The 19,391-nt window shown below is 36.7% G+C and overlaps 4 protein-coding genes across 4 annotated transcripts; 2 read left to right on the top strand and 2 right to left on the bottom strand.

The window, feature by feature from the left end:
• Window positions 1-158: 158 nt before the first annotated feature.
• On the bottom strand, window positions 159-4,459 carry LOC110155985 (uncharacterized). The gene is made up of 8 exons (XM_020920163.2): window positions 4,423-4,459; window positions 3,423-3,803; window positions 2,610-2,731; window positions 2,402-2,457; window positions 2,264-2,332; window positions 2,137-2,177; window positions 961-1,113; window positions 159-637 (listed from the first exon to the last, which is right to left on the bottom strand). The coding sequence occupies exons 2-8, from the start codon at window positions 3,786-3,788 to the stop codon at window positions 551-553; spliced, it is 894 nt and encodes a 297-aa protein (XP_020775822.2). The 5' UTR covers window positions 3,789-3,803; window positions 4,423-4,459; the 3' UTR covers window positions 159-550.
• A 3,547-nt stretch (window positions 4,460-8,006) lies between these two features.
• tmem187 (transmembrane protein 187) lies at window positions 8,007-9,481 on the top strand. The gene has a single exon (XM_020920180.2). The coding sequence runs from the start codon at window positions 8,237-8,239 to the stop codon at window positions 8,999-9,001; it is 765 nt and encodes a 254-aa protein (XP_020775839.1). The 5' UTR covers window positions 8,007-8,236; the 3' UTR covers window positions 9,002-9,481.
• Window positions 9,482-9,486: 5 nt separating this feature from the next.
• Window positions 9,487-13,783, bottom strand: si:dkey-9i23.8 (red-sensitive opsin). The gene is made up of 8 exons (XM_055158433.1): window positions 13,744-13,783; window positions 12,781-12,917; window positions 12,618-12,681; window positions 11,883-12,008; window positions 11,231-11,363; window positions 10,466-10,618; window positions 10,100-10,181; window positions 9,487-9,696 (listed from the first exon to the last, which is right to left on the bottom strand). Exons 1-8 carry the CDS (start codon window positions 13,781-13,783, stop codon window positions 9,487-9,489), a joined length of 945 nt encoding a protein of 314 aa, XP_055014408.1.
• On the top strand, window positions 13,444-17,923 carry ndufs8a (NADH:ubiquinone oxidoreductase core subunit S8a). Its single transcript, XM_020920135.2, has 8 exons — window positions 13,444-13,524; window positions 14,179-14,227; window positions 14,548-14,613; window positions 14,693-14,782; window positions 15,408-15,516; window positions 16,142-16,205; window positions 16,330-16,458; window positions 17,005-17,923. Exons 2-8 carry the CDS (start codon window positions 14,185-14,187, stop codon window positions 17,134-17,136), a joined length of 633 nt encoding a protein of 210 aa, XP_020775794.1. The 5' UTR covers window positions 13,444-13,524; window positions 14,179-14,184; the 3' UTR covers window positions 17,137-17,923.
• Window positions 17,924-19,391: the final 1,468 nt, after the last annotated feature.

Here is a 19,391-nt window from a genome sequence, read left to right on the forward strand (position 1 = left end):
TATATGTTTTTGTCGTTTTATTTTCATTGATACATTTAAAAAAGAATGGTAAGAGAATATTATAACATTATTGAGTACAATTTCAGTATTGTATCAAAAGGTAAATAATTATTTTGTGAAAATCAAAAATATCAGAGAACTGATTTCATAATGCATTTCCTTGTCCAGTCAATATGAGTGACCATAAAAATGTGTTCACAGTTTAAAGTAGGACTAAAGCCATTTAACTGGGTGTAAAGTAAGAACACTGTCACTGAAGTGTAATTTAGCCCAAAATAGTAAGTAAATAAACCTTATTAATATGGTGCTTTTCACAGATAAAAATCACACAAAGTGCTTTACAGAGAGCAGGTACACAAAATAAACAAAAATAAGCAAAATGAGGTCACATGAGACAGAAGTTGGCCACATGGAGGGAAAGGGGCAAAGCATTCCAAATCTTAAATGTTTTATTCTGTAAAACAGTGCATTTTTAGAGTCCTTCACCTTTCTCTTGGAGCTGTGTTTCCTGTTGATTTCCAAAAATGCATAATGTTCTGTATATTCTTTTCTATTCAAACATCTCTTTGAGCTGTGCCTCTTCTGCTGATAACTTCCTCAGCTTTGCCTTGATCTTCTGGAGAGCCACAGGACCAGACTGAGGGAGACAGAGAACAGAACACAAGGTATGATTAACCAAAAAGCAATGTAAATATATAGTGTAGCTGTTTTTTTTTAAATACACATTAGTAACTTTTTCTGATGGAGGGTTATATGGCTTACGTAATTACACAGTGCATTTGTATAACCTGTTACCAGTATATGACTCTGAGTAAGGCTTTACTATTTCAAACTACATTTGTCTTGTTTTCTTGTCTTGTCCAAATTACAAATAATTGATATATCAGTCTAATATATTCTTGGTAATATTTTTAGTTTTTAACTATTTGTAATGAAGAAAATATTTGTATTCCAGTATACCTTGGGTGTGTTCACTGGTAACTTTTGTCCTGGAGGTGGAAGTTCGTAGAAAATGGAGGATCTGAAAATGCTGCTCTGAGCCAGTGAAGAGGAGGAGGCGAGATAGAGTTTGGGAGGAAGGCGGTGAGGCAGATTTGGTTCCTCCGATGAGACCTATACAGAGTAATACAATATATTAATCAGACCTCCACCAAGGTACTGACCAAATCTTGCAATGGTAAATATGCAGTGAATCGTATCATAGACATTGTGCTGATCTTCTACATTCAGTAACCTCTAGGAGAAATCAACTAAACTGGCCCAGGAAGCAGAATAATTTGGGATGAAAGTCAACCTGAACAAGTGTAAAACACTGAGGAGAGTTGAGAAGGTTGAGCACTTCCAATATCTCAGGGCAATGATAGATAGAGATGAAGAAGGGATTAGAGATATAACAGCTCAGTTACAGAAGGCAAGACAAACGCACGACAAACCTGACAAAAAGTGTGGTCCGCACACAAGAAGGCTGAGGAGGCAAACAAAGCTCAAAGAATATGGCACCATTGTTCAAGCTGTTGTACTTTTCATGGATGCAAAACATGGAAGATCACTAAGAAAGAAAAAAAATAAACTAAAAGAGTTTCAGAGCAAATGCCTAAGAAGATAACTGAAAATCCACTGGGAGCAACATGTATCCAATAATATCAAAACACTGAACGAAATTAGTGATAACAAGAGAGAGCTAATACCCAAGAGCAAGAGCTAATACCCAAAACAACATGGAGAGGAACAGTGGAGAAAGAAAGAATCAGTACATGATGGCACAGCTGGGAGGCGGAAAAAGCAGCAGCACACAGAGAGGACTAGAAGTGTGGCGGCCTTATACAACTTCTGGCATGGAGAGTTTTAAGTTAAGTAAGTTAACTATAGCATATTTACTGTGAGAAAGGCTCATGTTAGTAGGTAGGAATCATTTATGGATCATGCAAGTTTGACAAAATTTTAGTAGCAAGATAATGTTAATGTTTTTTTTTTTTTTCATGGGCTTCAACTTTATATTTTGAGCCCTATTTTGAGTACTTTTCACCATTCAAAAGACAGAATATTTTCTTTTAATTTGTCAACAGGTGTGGCAATGTTACAAATTTTGTATCACTCTGAAACCCATGTATATTGTTTGAAAAAGTTGTTACAAACCTTGGAGACCTTAGTGATCTTCATCGAGCCTGTGTTTTTCCCTAAATCAAGAAGTAAGACACATTTACTAGATAAATATTATATACCGACTCCAAACATATGCACCTTTACTATTTAAATTATTTACCCATTGACTTGGCTTGCTTTTTTGTAGATTTGTCATCATGCATGTACAGATTAGACTCATAGAACTCTACTGAGGGAGGCAAGATCGGATCTGGAGGTAATTTTGGATTATTTTCCAAAAATCTTTCCCATTCTTTACCTGAGAGCACCTCTGCCACAAGTTCAACTGGAGGGCCGATGAAGAAGGAGCCAAAACTGCAAAGACATAATAGTAGTAACAGTAAGTAACAGGGGATGAGGGAAAAAATAATATTAAAATTATTGACTTCATACGTTTATTAGGAATCAAATATTTATGATTCAGGCATTTTAAAATTTTCAACAAAAGCAATGTGATGTCAATTTACCTCCAAGAAGACTCGTTTCTTTTATGCGAGTTTGTCTGATGAGATTTAGACAATCCATTTAACTCATCACTGCAAGACACTTCCTCTTCGTAGTTTTCATCGGTTTCTTGTTTTCTTTCCTCCTGCAGCAGCACAGTTTTAAAGAATGGAAAGAGGTTAGACTTTAAAGGCTTAATAAATAATAATATAACATAATAAAATAATAAATGTTATTATTATTGACTTGTTGGATATTTTTATGCTGGGTCTAGACTCAGAAAAATCAGTTGTTGACCCTATTTAAATATAATGTGTCACTCATTTCCATTTGATTATTTTACGTTTATCCAAAGCAATAATAATTTAGATTTTGTAATAATATATTTAAAATACATGCGTACTTACATACATTGCATACATAAAACATAAAAATATTGGAAAAAGATAACATAATAGGTTCATTCATGTATTTCAGCTTCCTGATGGTAACATTTTGATGACTTTTACCATTAAAAACACATATTTTGTTTTAAATGCTGCTGTGGCAGCAATCCTAAATATTCATCAATTTTAAACATATGGATTTATAAGGTCAACATTTCATTTGACTTTTTTGAGTGCATTTTTTTCAGTTGTTGTTGGACTTACTGGCAAAGGCATTATTTGCCTTTACCAGTAAGTCCAACAACAAACTTATCTAACATCTAAAGAAAATAAAACAACTAAACTAACCCACACTAAAATAGAATTTGACAAGTTGACAGATACTTAATCGTTACCGTATCACCTGGGGCTTTTGCAGACATTATCATAAATTCCAGTGATATAACTTACCCCTGTCACGTCCTGGTTTGGGTGCCCATCAGCTACTGGCATTGCATTCCACTGACAGAAATCAATATTCATGTTTTTAGAGCTGCTTTCTTTGTACACTTGCTCAATACTGGCCTCCATGTCTGGTTCAATCACAGTTTCATAAACTACATTATATTTGTTTTCAGTGAGTGGTACTGGAGGAAAAGCTCTTTGTTGTGTTTCACTTGTAAGCAGTGGGGTTGTATTTGTTGAAGCATCTTTTTTGATAATTGTCTGAATGTCGGTAAAACTTCGCTCCCGAATGTGAGGGGGCTTTTGGTTGACATGATTTTCAGAGTTGTCCGAGACTGCACGAGGCTTCTGATCAATTGAGGAATTTTCCATATCTTCAGGCTCACCCTACAACAAAAGTTGTCAGTTAAAGGCGCACTATGTAACTTTATGGTGGAGGTTCAGCTGCCTGCTTGTCTCCATGGAGATGTTATTCTTTTGTTATTGCTGGAATGACAAGCAGGTGATGCCACCATGTAGGTTGAGTTATATAGGTCAGATCTGTGGAAAAGCACCCACAGTATTCCAAGCCAAGCAACAACATCTCCTTGGTGAAAAGTATGGGGCAGACCCTCCGCCAGAGAAATTACATAGTGCTCCTTTAAATAAATGTGAAAGAACTGGGCTAAGAGCATAATATAACATAAGATATTCAAGTTTATTATACAAAATGTACAACATTAGTTAAAATTTCTTAAGTCAAATGAGACGAGTTTGTATTTACATGTTTGGATTGTTGGTAATTCATAAATGAGTTTAGCAGTGGGCAAACATAGGTAGATGGAAACTGAATTTATCTTAGCACTCAAGTCTCGAAAGTGGGACAATGCAGCACAAATAAATAAATAAACAAACAAAAAACAATGACTATTATAACATGATTTAAAGTTTCTAAAAGTGGATTTTTACACAATATTTGTCCTTTCAAGTATAATACAAATGTCAAGTACAAGTACAAGTGTCTTACCTGATGAGAGGTTGTCTTCTCTATGCTGTGTTATCTGATGTTACCACCTTTTAATTCCTGTCTCTTCTTTCCTGTTCCTGGAAGTTCATCCTCAATGACAACAAAAACTGACACAACCAGTTCTGTTGACTTTTGCCTTTACATCTGATTTGAATACTGATAATGAACTCCCAATTCAGAGCCTATTATTATTGCATGGACTTTACCATTTAAGAGTTTTTTTACTGTTCATATTTGTGGATTAACATACACGTGGTATGATTTTTAACATTATCCTCTGACGACAAAATTTTTAATTAGCAGAAGGCAAGGCAAGGCAAGGCAAGTTTATTTGTATAGCACAATTTGTACACAAAGTAATTCAAAGTGCTTTACAGAATAAGAAATACATTAAAATCATAATAAAAACAAATCAAAACATAAATATAAAAATTTAAAAAGAGAGACATAAATTGGAGAGAAGAGTGCGGAATGAAAACCTTTCAGTTATATGCACAGTTAAACAGAAATGTTTTGAGCCTGGATTTAAACAGCGTCACAGAAGAGGCTTGTCTCACATGTTCAGGAAGACTGTTCCAGGTTTTAGCTGCATGAACCTGAAACGCTGACTCCCCTTGTTTAGTCCTGACTCTGGGCACCAGCAGGAGGCCGGTCCCTGAGGTCCTCAGAGTGCGAGATGGTTCATATGACACTAACATGTCACAGATGTACTTTGGTGCTCGGCCATGGAGAGACTTGTACACAAGCAGAGCTGCTTTAAAGTCTATTCTCTGAGGCACAGGAAGCCAGTGCAGAGACCTGAGCACAGGACTTATGTGCTCATACTTCCTAGTTCGAGTAAGGACCCGAGCTGCAGCGTTCTGGATGTTCTGCAGCGTCTCACAGCTCGTTTGGAGAGACCAGTGAGCAGACCATTACAGTAGTCTAATCTACTGGAGACAAACGCATGGATAAGTTTCTCCAAGTCTGCTTTAGACAGTAAACCTTTGATTTTTGTTATGTTTTTTAGATGGTAAAAGGCTGCAGATGTTATTGATTTGATGTGGCTGTTAAAGTTCAAGTCTGAGTCCATTATTACCCCTAGATTTCTTGCCTGATTTGAAGGTTTTAGAGAGAGAGACTGGAGGTGACTGCTGACACTGTCCCTTTGTTTCTGTGGACCAAACACTATGACTTCAGTCTTGTCAGAGTTTAGCTGGAGAAAGTTGTTTTGCATCCACACACTGATCTGTTGGATGCAGTGACCAAGTGAGTCCACTGGTCCATAGTCTCCTGCTGCCAGAGAGACGTAGATCTGAGTGTCATCTGCATAATTGTGGTAGGACATGTTATTGCTGCTTATTAACTGGCCTGGAACAACAGGGGGCCCAAGATTGACCCCTGAGGCACCACACAGGTCAGGGCCATGTGATCTGAGACACAGTTTCCAATTTCAACAAAAAACTTCCTGTCTTCTAGATAGGACTTGAAGCAATTTAATGCAGTACCAGAGATGCCCACCCAGTCCTCTAGTCTCTGTAAGAGGATCCCATGATCGACAGTGTCAAAAGCAGCACTCAGATCTAACAGGATCAAGACTGAGACTTTGCCTGCATCAGTGTTCAGGCGGATGTCATTTGTCACCTTGATAAGAGCAGTCTCAGTGCTGTGGTGGGCTCTAAAACCTGACTGGAAAACATCAAAGGAGTTGTTCATTTGGAGAAAGTTCGTAAGCTGTTGGTAAACAGCTTTTTCAAGGACTTTGCCAAAAAACGGCAGATTTGAGATGGGTCGGAAATTGTTCAGTACTGTGGCATCAAGACTGCTCTTCTTTAGGAGAGGCTTAATGACCGCAGTTTTCAACGCGTTTGGGAATGTTCCAGATTGAAGTGACATGTTAACTATGTGAGTGAGTGGTGAAAGTAAACTGTTGAGGACGGACTTTAGAAATCTAGTGGGTAACATGTCCAGGCAACAAGTAGATGAACTCAGACTGGTAACGATCTCTAAAACAGTTTTGTCAGTTACAGGTGCAAAGTGATTCAGCTCTAAGTGTCTCTGTGGCTGCATGCTTGTTATTTGTGTTGTGGAATTGATGGCATTTTTGATGCCCTGAACTTTGTCATTAAAGAAAACTGCAAACTCATTACATTTAGATGTGGAAATTAGTTCTAGTGGCAGTGGAGCTGGAGGGTTTGTTAATTTGTTCACTGTTGCAAACAGGACACGAGAGTTGTTACTACAATTACCAATAATGTCCGAAAAATACTTCTCTCTTGTTTTACTCAAAGTGTAGTTGTACATATGCATTTTTCTTCTGTAAATCTCATAATGAACCTGGAGGTTTGACTTGCGCCATTTCCGCTCAGCCTTCCGGCACTCCCTTTTCTGTGCTCTGACTGAGTCATCATTCCTCCACGGAGCTTTTTGCCTATCTTTAACCATTTTAACCTTTATCGGGGCGATGGCATCCAGAACATTCAAAACACTCAAAGTCACAGAGTTCAACACATCATCAACATTAGAACATGAGGCAATTTCAAAATTTATCATTTCCATGAACAGTGCACCTGTGTTATCATTTATGTGTCCTCTTCGAACAACTGAAGGAGCAGCCAGTGGTTTGGGAATAACAGACATGTCAAAGAAGACACAGAAATGATCAGACAAAGCAACATCAACCACATTGACATTTGAAATATTTACACCCTTTGTAATGAGCAGGTCCAGAGTGTGCCCTCTGTTGTGAGTGGGCTCACTGACATGCTGAGTCAGTCCAAAAGTTTCAAGGACAACACTAAGCTCTTTGGCATTTTTGTCACACACATTATCCACATGTACATTAAAATCACCTGTAATAATAAAAACCATCAAAGTCTGTGCATACAACTGAAAGCATCTCAGTAAAATCATCAATAAAACTTTGACAGTGCTGAGGAGGTTTGTATATGACTATGTAGAGTATGGACGGTGATTGTTTTAGCTCCATTTTAAAGGAAACATACTCAAATGATGAAAACACCCCAAATGACAACCTGTGTGTAACCAAATGATCTCTAAAAAATGCACACACTCCTCCACCCTTTTTATTTGCTCGTGTTTCAGATTCAAATTTGAAGTTGGGAGGGGGTTGATTCCACTAGCACTGCATGACCTGTGTTTTTGTCAAGCCATGTTTCAGTTAAAAACATAAAGTCAAGATTAAAAGAAGAAACAAAATCATGAATTAGAAATGATTTGTTACATAAAGATCTGACATTGAGCACAGCAAGTTTCTGATTAGTTTCAGTAGGACTGGATGTTATCTTCTTACAGGGAATGTGAACTAAATTTCTCTGATTAGACAGTCTAACTGTCCTTCTTTTAATCCGTCTATGTGTTGTAACTGGAGATATAGGTCCATCGCAGAAGTTGCTCAGTGGTTAGATTGCTCATGGTTTGAACCCCACTCGGACAGACTAGAGGTGTATCTTAATGCAGCGTGTGAGTGAATGGAGATGGTCAAAGGTCCTGCTGCGCTAAGACTAGTCAATGTGCTTAAATTAATAAAGTTATTTGATTGATTTAGACTAGAGATCGATAAAATCTAACCTAACATGGCCAAAAGCATTGTGTAGTCTAATTGCTTAAAACAAATCAAATACGTCAGCAAACTTTTTTTTTTCTCATTTTAATTTGATAATTTCCGTGGTAGCGAATCACGCCGCTCCTTATTAAATCACGTGACTCCAAACCCGGAACAATAACAAATTTTGACTCTTTCGACTCAGGAAAAACATTGAGGAAAAAAACTTATGTATTTCTTATTATTTATTTTATATATTTAACACCAACAATGAAATCAGCGTTATTTCATGTAATTGTACCCTTTTTAATTTGCATAACATTGGCGAATACCTCACTTTTCGACCGAGTAAAAGTGGATTTAACGTATGATCACTATGCTGAAAAGGTTGTGGATTACTTCCCATTTTTAATCGCCATGCCTTTCAACTCTCTGATCAACATTGCTTATATGTTAATGGGACTTTTCTGGTTGCTGAAATACAGGGATAAAAATGAAACTAAAGATGAAAGATACACGAGGGAAGTTTTTGCTTTAATGGCAATATTTTACGCACCTGTTCAGTGGTGGCGCCTGGCTGTACTTCAGCGCGCTCCTGCTGTTTTGGACCAGTGGTTTACTCTGCCTATTTTCGCTTGGGTCCCCATTTGGATTAACTTCATACAAGACAAAACAACCAAAAAGTACGCATTTGTAGCGGAACTTTGCTCTATTTTAAGCTACGGTCTTTCCCTCAAGTTTGAGTGGGGATTTGAAACAGCTTTGGGGTGCCATGTCTTCCTTGCGATCTATAAAGGAACACAAGTCCAGCTACGTCTTGGAAATCACCAAACATTTACTTACTTGGTCCTTGCAATGCTGTCCTGCGCCGGTTTTGTGGTGCTAAAATTACTGGATCATTGGCTCGCCCAGTTTTGGATTTTCCAACGGATGACGGGACATTTTTGGTCCAAAGTTTGCGATGTATTGCAATTTCATTATAGTTTTTGCTTTTTAACAACACTGACGCAAATTACGCACAAAGCAAAAGACTGAGGGAGACTGTTGTTAAATAAATGATAGGATATTATAGCTCCAAGATTTTTATACATGCCTCAATTTATTTGAACGCAAAAACAAGTACGCCACATCAAATACAGCATCAGTTAATATTTGTTTAAATTAAAAGTTTAATTTTCTTGGACAGAAATTTACCTGATTTAACATTATATTTTATACAAATATACACGTCCTATTATTGTAGTGTAGTGTTGTTATCTCGAAGCTGAGCAAAGGTTCAATACAAACTTTGATATCTTAATGATTTTGAAGAACAATTTTTGACATTAATTTCCAACACAAAATAAAAGGTTTGTTGAATATTGCCTCATGGTTTTATAGGCCTACTAGTACTGATACACTAAGAACATTCTAAATGTAAAGCTATGGGTATCGCTTTGTTAACAACCCCTAGCTCAGGATGGTTCAAATGCAAAGGACATATTTTCCTACCAAGACTACAAATCTACACTTTTTCAATTTTACAGGTCCAGTTTCTGTATTGCAGTGAGCACAGGTTCAATGAGTATGTGTTTTTTGGTCCAGAGCAGAGCCAGTCCTGCCTCTCTGAAGTCCTGATGACAGAAGTAAATAAGTGGATTCAAACTGCAGTTCAGATATGACATGACTGAGGACACTGTGCGCAGCCAAGCAGGAGACGGAGAAAGGTCCAGCCTGCCCAGAAGAATTACCTGGAAAACAGACACAGAGGGTTAAGTTGAGCAATGTTAATGTTCTGATCTTATTAGGGGAAAAATATAGTCTTAGAGGTATTATTTATTATTATTATTTTAATTTTTACATTTCTTTCTTTCTTTGTAAAGTAGCCCATTCTTCTAACAATATACAAATCTTATGATATTGTCAATATTTTACAGTATACTATATTGTAGAAATAATATGTCATCAGTCAATCAGTCATGTCCTAGTTGAAAAGACTATAAAAAGTATTAGCAGGAGCTTACAAATATTCACAATTTGATATAACATTTACAATATGTAATTATATACTTTATATACTGCAAAAACATAATATTGCTAAAACCATGGTACATGCACCGTCTAGATACTACTATAGTAACATTAATAAAATACCTCAGACAAAACGAATGGTGTGTAGCAGAGAGTGTAGGCCACCACCAACATAGGAGTGATATCACACAAGTCCACTTCATTTCTGCAGCAAAGAGAAGTTACAAATGTGTTCGATTAAATAGCAAGCAATGACAAAACTGACAAAAAATTATAGATCGAATATCTGTCTATCTGTAGCACACAAATATTAGGAAAGACAATGGCTCAGACTAAGGATGGGCAATAAAATTGTAAATGTTTGTTCTTCAAAAATTTGATTTCCTATCCCCTATATCCTTATTGCCACCACGACCTAATTTAGAGTAAATGTATCAAAACTGTAAAGACATTTAAAATGGTAAAAAAGAGAGATCCTTTTTTTTTTACCTGTTACACCTGGCTGCACTGGTGATGGAGCAGAGGACCATGAGGACAAATGGGAAGAAGACACAGATGGAAAAGGCACAGAGGATGTAGACCAACATATCAGAGTAACTGCTCTCCCAGAACACAGCACACAGCATCTCTTCGGGGTCATATCTACAGACAAAATCAGATGTTCTCAGGAGTGACAATTTTTAGAGCACTCATCCACCAACCCAAAGGTCAGGTTCAATTTCCACTGTGACTTGAGTTCTGTTGCTGAGTTCTTTGGCAAGACACTTCACCCACCTTGCCTTGTATGAATGTGGTGTGTGCATGAGACGGTTTGATTGGTTGAAGGGGCCAATGTTGCAGATTGGCAGCCTCATTTCTGTCAGTCTGTCTCATGGCAGCTGTGGCTACAGCAGTATCTTACCATCACCAGGTGTGGAGTGAGTGATATCTACAGCATAGTGCTTTGTGATATTCCCCACACCCCCGTCTTAACCTTCTAAAGCTCAATAGAAATGTAAGACATTATTATAATTGTTATAAAAATTGCACTTAGATGTTTTGGAAAATTCATTCAGGCCTAATATTGGTGGTTTAATTCTTTGCTATGGCATATTTTCAGTGCATCCTTGGGTAAGACGTGTCACCCATACCAATAATGGTATGAATGTAAAATAGAAAGACTGATTGATGCATTATTATCATAAAAGTTATTATGAATATTAAATAAGTTAAATACTTCAATTATTTATATGTTTTTCAGGTTTTTGTCCGTACTTGATCCAGGAGAAGATGACTGGCACAGCCCCAAACACAGCTCCAGTTACCCATGAGCTCAAACATGCAATGAATACAAGAAACACTGTCACTTTTCCTGAAGACGTGATCAGGCGCTGCACAGAGAGGACACCTGCAGACAGGAGACAATGCAGAGAACTTAAAAAGCCCTAAAACACTGAAGAAACATTTATTGTAATTGCATATTCTTCAAGTATTCTTTGACAGAAAAACGCCTTTAAAGTGCATTTGCACTTCATTTATCCCTGTCTTAGAAATGAGCTCATCCTCTAGTCAGACATGGCCTTTAGTCTGTTTGAAGAATTTCTTTAAAAAGGCTTTATTACCCAGCAACACCATATGCCAATAGACAGTAATGTATAACATGCACTTAATAATAGCATTAATACAGCATGATAAAGTCATGCAACGTGCCTTTTTTAATGAGTAAATTTTGGGTATAGGTTGAAAATGAATGTCGTGAATTGCAGTTTCAAACTCTCTTGCGGCCCCTTGTGGCTTGATAGTGATATTGCATCTTTAATAACCCAACTTCCATTAAAAAAGCTTTGACTAAACATCAGTATCACTAGATTACATCACAGAGATGGATGGATAGATAGATGGATGGATAGATAGATAAATGACTCACTGATGTTGCCAATTGAGGATGTGATAAAAGCAAACTTGAGCAAACTGACAGCTTCGCACCATGATGAATTTTGACCCCCTGTGAGCATGGCCAAGAGAGACCCAGAGATTATCAGCGCAGAACAACCTGGAAAATAAATACTCATTATTTTTTATGACACTGCACTGGTTCTGGTTGAAGTGTCTGAATACCTCCCTTGATGGACAAATGCAAAATCCACTGCACCACTGTTGCCCCAAAACCTCTAATGATTTATGACTTACCTCTAATGGCCTGCTGAATGGTACAATAAATAATATTACAATCTATAAAGTAGGTACTCAAACTGCATTGCTAGTAATGTGTAATTAAATGTTGATAAAGAAACAAAATATCTAATTTTATTAACTGGTTCTTGCCAGACTGATATATGTTAATGTTAAATGAGTTCTAAACATTTATCAGTCTGGAACATCATGGTGAATATTTGAATCTGACTGTTTGAAGCTTCACAAGATGAAAAATCAGATGATATTGTTTTGCCTGGAATGTTCCACAAATTGGCAATACATTTCTAACCTGTATTGACTCAATAGCAATTTAAAAAAAGACACATGCATTACCTCTCCACAGACCTGACCTGTGACTTGGTCTGGTGGAAATTCTTCGCAAAGCAATAACATCTCCACAGAGACAGAAGCCCTCCATCTGTGAAGTTACATACTGTCCCTTTAAAATTGTATAACATTATCTTACCTAGATCTGAGAATGTGAGATTCATGAGGGGAACCCAGCAGCGATTTTTGAAGTTCCCTCTGCACTGGAAACAAAATGGAAAACTGAAAATGAAAAATATCTACAGGGCTATATCCAAAGAAATGTTAAATATAGCCTACTGACTACAAGTCTAGCTGCTGACCTTAGCTTTGACCAAGAGGACAAGACAGTTCCCTGAAACTCCCATCACCATCTCCAGACTCAGAATCGACACCAGCAGCCACTTCTCCGCATCGGACCACGGGAACTCCGCGAGATCAGAAGACCCGTTCACATTCACTGGGTAGACACAATTACCAATAACAACTACATTAAACACATATTATATATATATATATATATATATATATATATATATATATATATATATATATATATATATATATATATATATATATATATATATATATATATATATATATATATATATATATATATATATATATATATAATTGACTAACTTATAAAATATATATCTTATCTTCTCCTCAGCACTCCCTGTGGTGATGCACTCTGTGTGTTTACGTTCTGCATGGGGGATTAATTATGATGTCAAACTCGCTTTAATTAAATTTCCACACGTCATTTAACTCAAATGTGCAGCGTCTTCTACAAAATAATAAATTCGTTTTGGTCGTCCACGTAACGGATGTGGTTGTGTTTTCAGACTGTTGTTGTTGCTACAAAATCTGTTGAGTATGTTCAATGTTCTGATAGGGTTAAATTATTTTAATAGAGATAACCAAAGATCATCTTTTAACGATGTGCGAAATCTCTACCACTGAAATTATATGTACGTGCGAGTCAACGACGTCAGCACGCGTTCACTTCCTGTGCACGCAGAGTCCGCTGTTCTGGTTAAGAAGGCCAAATAGCGATATTTTGGGTAAGTTTTATTTAAATTCAGCACATAGACTCTACGACGCACACTTTTTAATTAGGTATGCAATGATACGCCTATATAATGTTATCTGTGTCGCTAAAAAGCAGAATTTGCCATGCATTCACCTCATGCGACCTTTTCGTAAAAAAAGTCCTTGACGGTATGCTCACCCGGTGTTAGCCTAGCCACACATTAGCCCTGTACAAGTTCAATTATACGGACTCCTTCGTGGATCTGCGACACTGATCACTGTAAGACCCATAGACGCATGCATTTGCTTGTTTTAATCCAGGTATAGATTGTATATATATATATATCTGTCTAATGCGCTTTGGGTAATCTCTTTTTATGCGATCAGGTTAGCCAGTAAACATTTGACATTAGAAACATGGGTGCACTTCTATTTACAGTGTCAATAAAATGTCAGTATTCTTTATAAATGAGTTGTATTGTAAATGTTTTCACCCCATTTAAAACTAATAGAATGTGCTAAATTTGCAGTTTAGTTGCTCTCATGTGTAGTTGCTAATGTTGTTTGTAGTGTTACAGTGATATATAATGATATGTATAGAAAGCGTATGCGCACTGATGTCATAATTAGACTTAGATTTCTTTTAGTTATAGACAGTACTATTCATATATTTTCCTTATTTTCAGCACGGGATGGCTTCGACGTTGCGTTTGATTTACTGTGCTTCAAGACCAGGTATTGTCATGCTCAACTAAACATTTGTCATTCTTTAAACGATTGTCCTTTAAGTTGATTAAACCTATAAAAATATTATGAGAGGTAACTGTTTCAATGCAGCATATATAGAACTGTATATAACTTGTAAAATTATTAGGGTAGTGTTGTAGGTAAAGGAGCAGTAGTCGTCAAGTAGTTAAGTACTGACAAGAAATTGTAACATTTACTTTTGGCATATCAAATATATGTATCCTCCCAGACTAATAATTACACTGATGAACACTGATGAATGGTTAATGCTTACATCAAGAATAATGTCTTTAATATTTCTCTTACAGGCACATTTGCAGCAAGTAGGAGTTTGGTGAGGCCGTTCAGTGTGTCTGCACCAAGAGAGGGCTTCAGTAAGTATTCTCTACTAGAGCACAGTCTTTAGTGTAAACCCTGAACTCCAGACATGATGACCCTTTTATTTCTGTGCAGAGTATGTGAATGCCCAGGAGCTGCCCACAGACATGAAGTCCATCACAGACAGAGCTGCGCAGACGCTGCTGTGGACAGAGCTTTTCAGAGGTGAGAAAAGTATTCACTTTATGAGCTCCTGTCTTCCTCCTAGCTTGTCTGTTTAATAAAAAAAAAATAATCTACACCAACATGCTACTGAAGCATGCATTATCTATAATGTTATTGAGACAGTAGTTTTATAATATTACCTTTTTTAACTAGATTGGTGTTTTGTGTGCATTATCCCTGATAAAGAAACAAATAAACAAAAGTAAATGTAAAATTTTTCACAAAAATGCAGAAATGTAACACATACTCTTGTTTTAGTCATATTGAATAGAGATGAGTTTTTCATATCTCCAAAACCGCAACTATTACTGTCCATATCTCACCTTTTATTGAGATGACACCTGCCTAAATGTTTGTGCAGAAGAATCAAAATAACATAATGGGGCAACAGTAGCTCCTTTGTTAAGAACCAAAACAATAACTTGTTTTTGGTTCTTAACAAATGTATGCACAAAATGGCACACAATAGTCATGGAGTGTGAATAAAGAATGTTGTAATACATTTTTTGAGCAACTTATAGTTTAGAAAAGTGATGTAAAAGACTAATTTCTTTATAACAATTCAGTTATTTCTGTGTAGTTTCCTTCAAGCCTGAATGTCTTTATTGTCTGTGTTGAATTTCAGGTCTGGGGATGACCATGAGCTACTTGTTCAGGGAACCAGCAACCATCAACTATCCATTTGAGAAGGGGCCTCTATCGCCAAGGTTCAGAGGGGAGCACGCTCTGAGGAGGTGAAAGCCATAGCCATTAACAGAAGCATTTATTTAGAAAAGCTCTGAAGTTGATTTTGCATAAGGGCTCATGCATTTAAAAACAATTATTTCAATCTCATAAAATTCTAAAACGGTGAACCATACAATAAGGGGTTGACAAAAATTATTTTGCTTACTTTCAATTGTGTAAATTTAGATTTTTACTTCTAAGCTTATTAGGATGAAATATTGTCATGCTCAATTTCTTGTTCTGTTTATGCATTTACAATGAACTACAGTTTATTTCATATGTGCTTTGTTGCTGTTGTAGTAGTTGTAGTTTGTTGCTCATAGTAAAAGTTGGCACCTGCTTTACAAGTACTTCATTGATAATGGCAGGTTGCAATATATTATTTGGTCACTAGATGGTGCCTGACTGTGTTTGTTTATCTTTAATAGGTTAAATTGGGCAACTTTTCAAAAGATTTTGTGTGGGAAAGCTTGTGAACTTGTAAAGCTTGTGTGCCTGTAACAGACTACTGTAAAATGTATAATTTAGGGATTTGTTTACTATAATATGCACGCCTTTTTAAAAGTCTAAAAAAGTACATGTACAAACCTAAAATATGTGCAGAATTAAAATTTATGCAAACGATAATTTCAGGTATCCCTCGGGAGAAGAACGCTGCATTGCCTGCAAACTGTGTGAAGCCATTTGTCCTGCCCAGGTATTGGAAACCAAATCTTCTATAAATAAAAAAATATCATCTTCTTTTTGTACGCTTTTAACCATCCTGTAGTGTTTTATTGAGTTGGTAAAGACTGTTATGGTTTTGTTATGGTTATTTTCAGGCCATCACTATTGAGGCTGAGACCCGAGCAGATGGCAGCAGGAGGACCACTCGTTACGACATTGACATGACCAAATGTATTTACTGTGGATTCTGCCAAGAAGCCTGTCCTGTCGACGCCATTGTAGAGGTAACTCTCGCATGTACACACGGCATTTGGACAAACTGATTATGAAGAATACTTTTGCTTTATATACAGTTCCTTTATTAAGTAGTTTTTCTTCAAAATGTATGAAACTGTTAAAATAATTTAAAACAAAGTGTGAAGAGGAACACTTCATGAACCTCCTCATAAAACTACAAAAAGACAAAATACACACACATATATATACACTCACAACACACACACACTCTCTCACACACACACACACACGCACACACACACACACACTCACACACACACACACACACACACACACACACACACACACACACACACACACACACACACACACACACACACACACACACACACACACATTTACCATAACGTTACTTAGTTTTTGTTTTATTTATGTTGCTAACTTGACATTTTAGTTTGTAACTATATATTAATGTGATTTCCTCATCAAAGCTGATATATTATTTTACGTTTAAAGTTTTAAAATGTGAAATACCAACGTTGTGATGTGAATAATGTACTAGCAAAATATAAAATTCTTTATAATACCTTTAGGGTCCTAACTTTGAATTCTCGACCGAAACACATGAAGAGCTGCTATACAACAAAGAGAAACTCCTCAACAATGGAGACAAGTGGGAGCCAGAGATTGCCGCCAACATCCAGGCTGATTACCTGTACCGATAAACCCGACTTGAGTGATATCAGAGAGACCTCTCTGCAAAACGTCCACACTAAGCAATCTACGAGCATATGCAGCTGAACAAAGAGCTTTAGATTCAGATACAGCAGTGGTTCTTAAAATCTTCATGTTGAGTGGGTAAACTTGGTGCAGTGTTTATCTCTAAAAATCTGGGGTCAAAACAGGTATAAAACAATGGCAGATGGTAACCCTGAAACCATGTATAAGTTGTAAGTAGCTAACTGAGGCTCCCTTCACTTCAGTTCAGTATAAATGAATGAAATCTATAGCAAACCACCCCCACGAAAACCAGGACTAAACCAGGACTAAACCAGGACTAAACCAGGACTAAACCAGGACTAAACCAGGACTAAACCAGGACTAAACCAGGACTAAACCAGGACTAAACCAGGACTAAACCAGAACAACCACTGGTGATAAACTGCATTAAAATCGGCTTCATATAAATTCAGTCTGAACTGCTTTTCTCCTGATTGCCAACAGAGACCCCCGCACCACTATTGAGAACCACTGTGTGTATATTTTCTCTGGTATCTGCCACAGTTGTGAGACTATTACTTTAAAGTGATGGGTTTTACCATGTTAAATGAGATATTTATTGTATATGGGTAATTTGAGCACTGTCAGTTGGAGGATAATGTTTGTGTGTCCTGCTCAGATTGAACTTAATGCTACACTTATAAATATAGTCCTTTTACAGTAACATTGAGTTTTAACTGTATGTCCGTAAGAATATTTTCACCTCAATAAAGTTTGGGAGGAGCGTAAAAATGTGTGCGTCTCTGTTGTTTTATTCATTTAGAGGTGCGCTACGTAACATTTCTGGTGGAGAGTACTTCACCTGCTTGTCTTCATGCAGATCTTACTGTTTTCCCTGGAATTCTCCACAGTATGACATTACACTGATCTACGTCCTTGTCAAAGCCTGATCTCGTCAGATCTCAGAAGCTAAGCAGGGCCAGGCCTGGTTAGTACTTGATGGGAGACCCCTGGGAATACTGTTTGCAACAGTGGGGCGCAAGTGGCAAAAAAATTTTTTTGTGCGAAACATCACCCACATTCCCTAGTATAAAAGTTTTGAGTGAATGGTGGCGGTTGGTCGAAAAGGTTGATGGTGCAGACTGACAGCCTCACTTCCGTCAGTCTGTCCCAGGACAGCTGTGATTAAAATAGTAACTGTCCACCACTAAGTGTAGAGTGAATAAATGAGGCACAAAAATGTATAGCACTTTTCCAGACACTCAAAATTGCTTTACAAGACTAATGTATTATTAAGTTGCAGAGTCGCAACCACACTTACAATAAGAATGAATGTTTTTCAAGGTATTTTTGAAAAATAAAAACAAATGTAATGGGACAAATGCAAGATTAACGAACTGTGGATCATTCAAGGCAATGCAATATTTATATAGAAATGATTGAGTCAAACAGCCTACATAGTTAAATAGTGTATTTTTAAAAAAAGTCTGATTTCTGAACCTTTAAGATTAATTAAATGGCATGTAAACAACGCAATATGATGATGTGAGTAAACATAGAGACCAGATCAAAAAGAAACCAGATCATGATTTTGCACTTTACATCGCATTTCTGTAACACCAAAAATCTGAAAATAATCAGATTTTAAGTGTACATGTAAACTTGCCTGTGTCATCAAACTCTTGTTAACACTGAAATGGGAGATAATCTGTTACTTTTGAATAATAATGAAAAAACAAATACACACACACACACACACAAATTTGGACCTAGACAAACTTTACTGAATTCTGAAGAGGAATAGCGTGTGGAAAGGGAACAGCCTGGTGGATGGAAACTTCATTGAGCCATAAGGGAAATTAGTTTAATTTAGTTTATTCTTTATTTCTCAGTTGACATGTACAAATGCATTAATCTACAAAAGAAAAGATGGTTTGCTCAGCCACTTTCCATCAGTTGTCCCTAGACAGGTGAACACAATAAAAATTACATTTCATTACAATTACATTATAATATTAGCAGTAAAATACCATAAAATGTAATAATTTCCAATACATTTTGTTTCTTACAGTCCATAAAAATGTTTTTTATTATGTTTTTTGACAGTTGATCATCTAAAATGTTTTTTTTTTTGTTGTTGTTGTTTTTTTGCACATAACAATATAATCACAAAGGGCAAAAAACAGTATCCACGACAAGAACTAAACCAGGATTAAACAAGAACTAGACCACGACTAAACAATTGCGACCACGAAAATTC

This window comes from Boleophthalmus pectinirostris, unplaced genomic scaffold (genome assembly GCF_026225935.1).
Source record: "Boleophthalmus pectinirostris isolate CB_2022bp ecotype Guang Dong unplaced genomic scaffold, ASM2622593v1 HiC_scaffold_22, whole genome shotgun sequence".
NCBI lineage: Eukaryota > Metazoa > Chordata > Actinopteri > Gobiiformes > Gobiidae > Boleophthalmus > Boleophthalmus pectinirostris.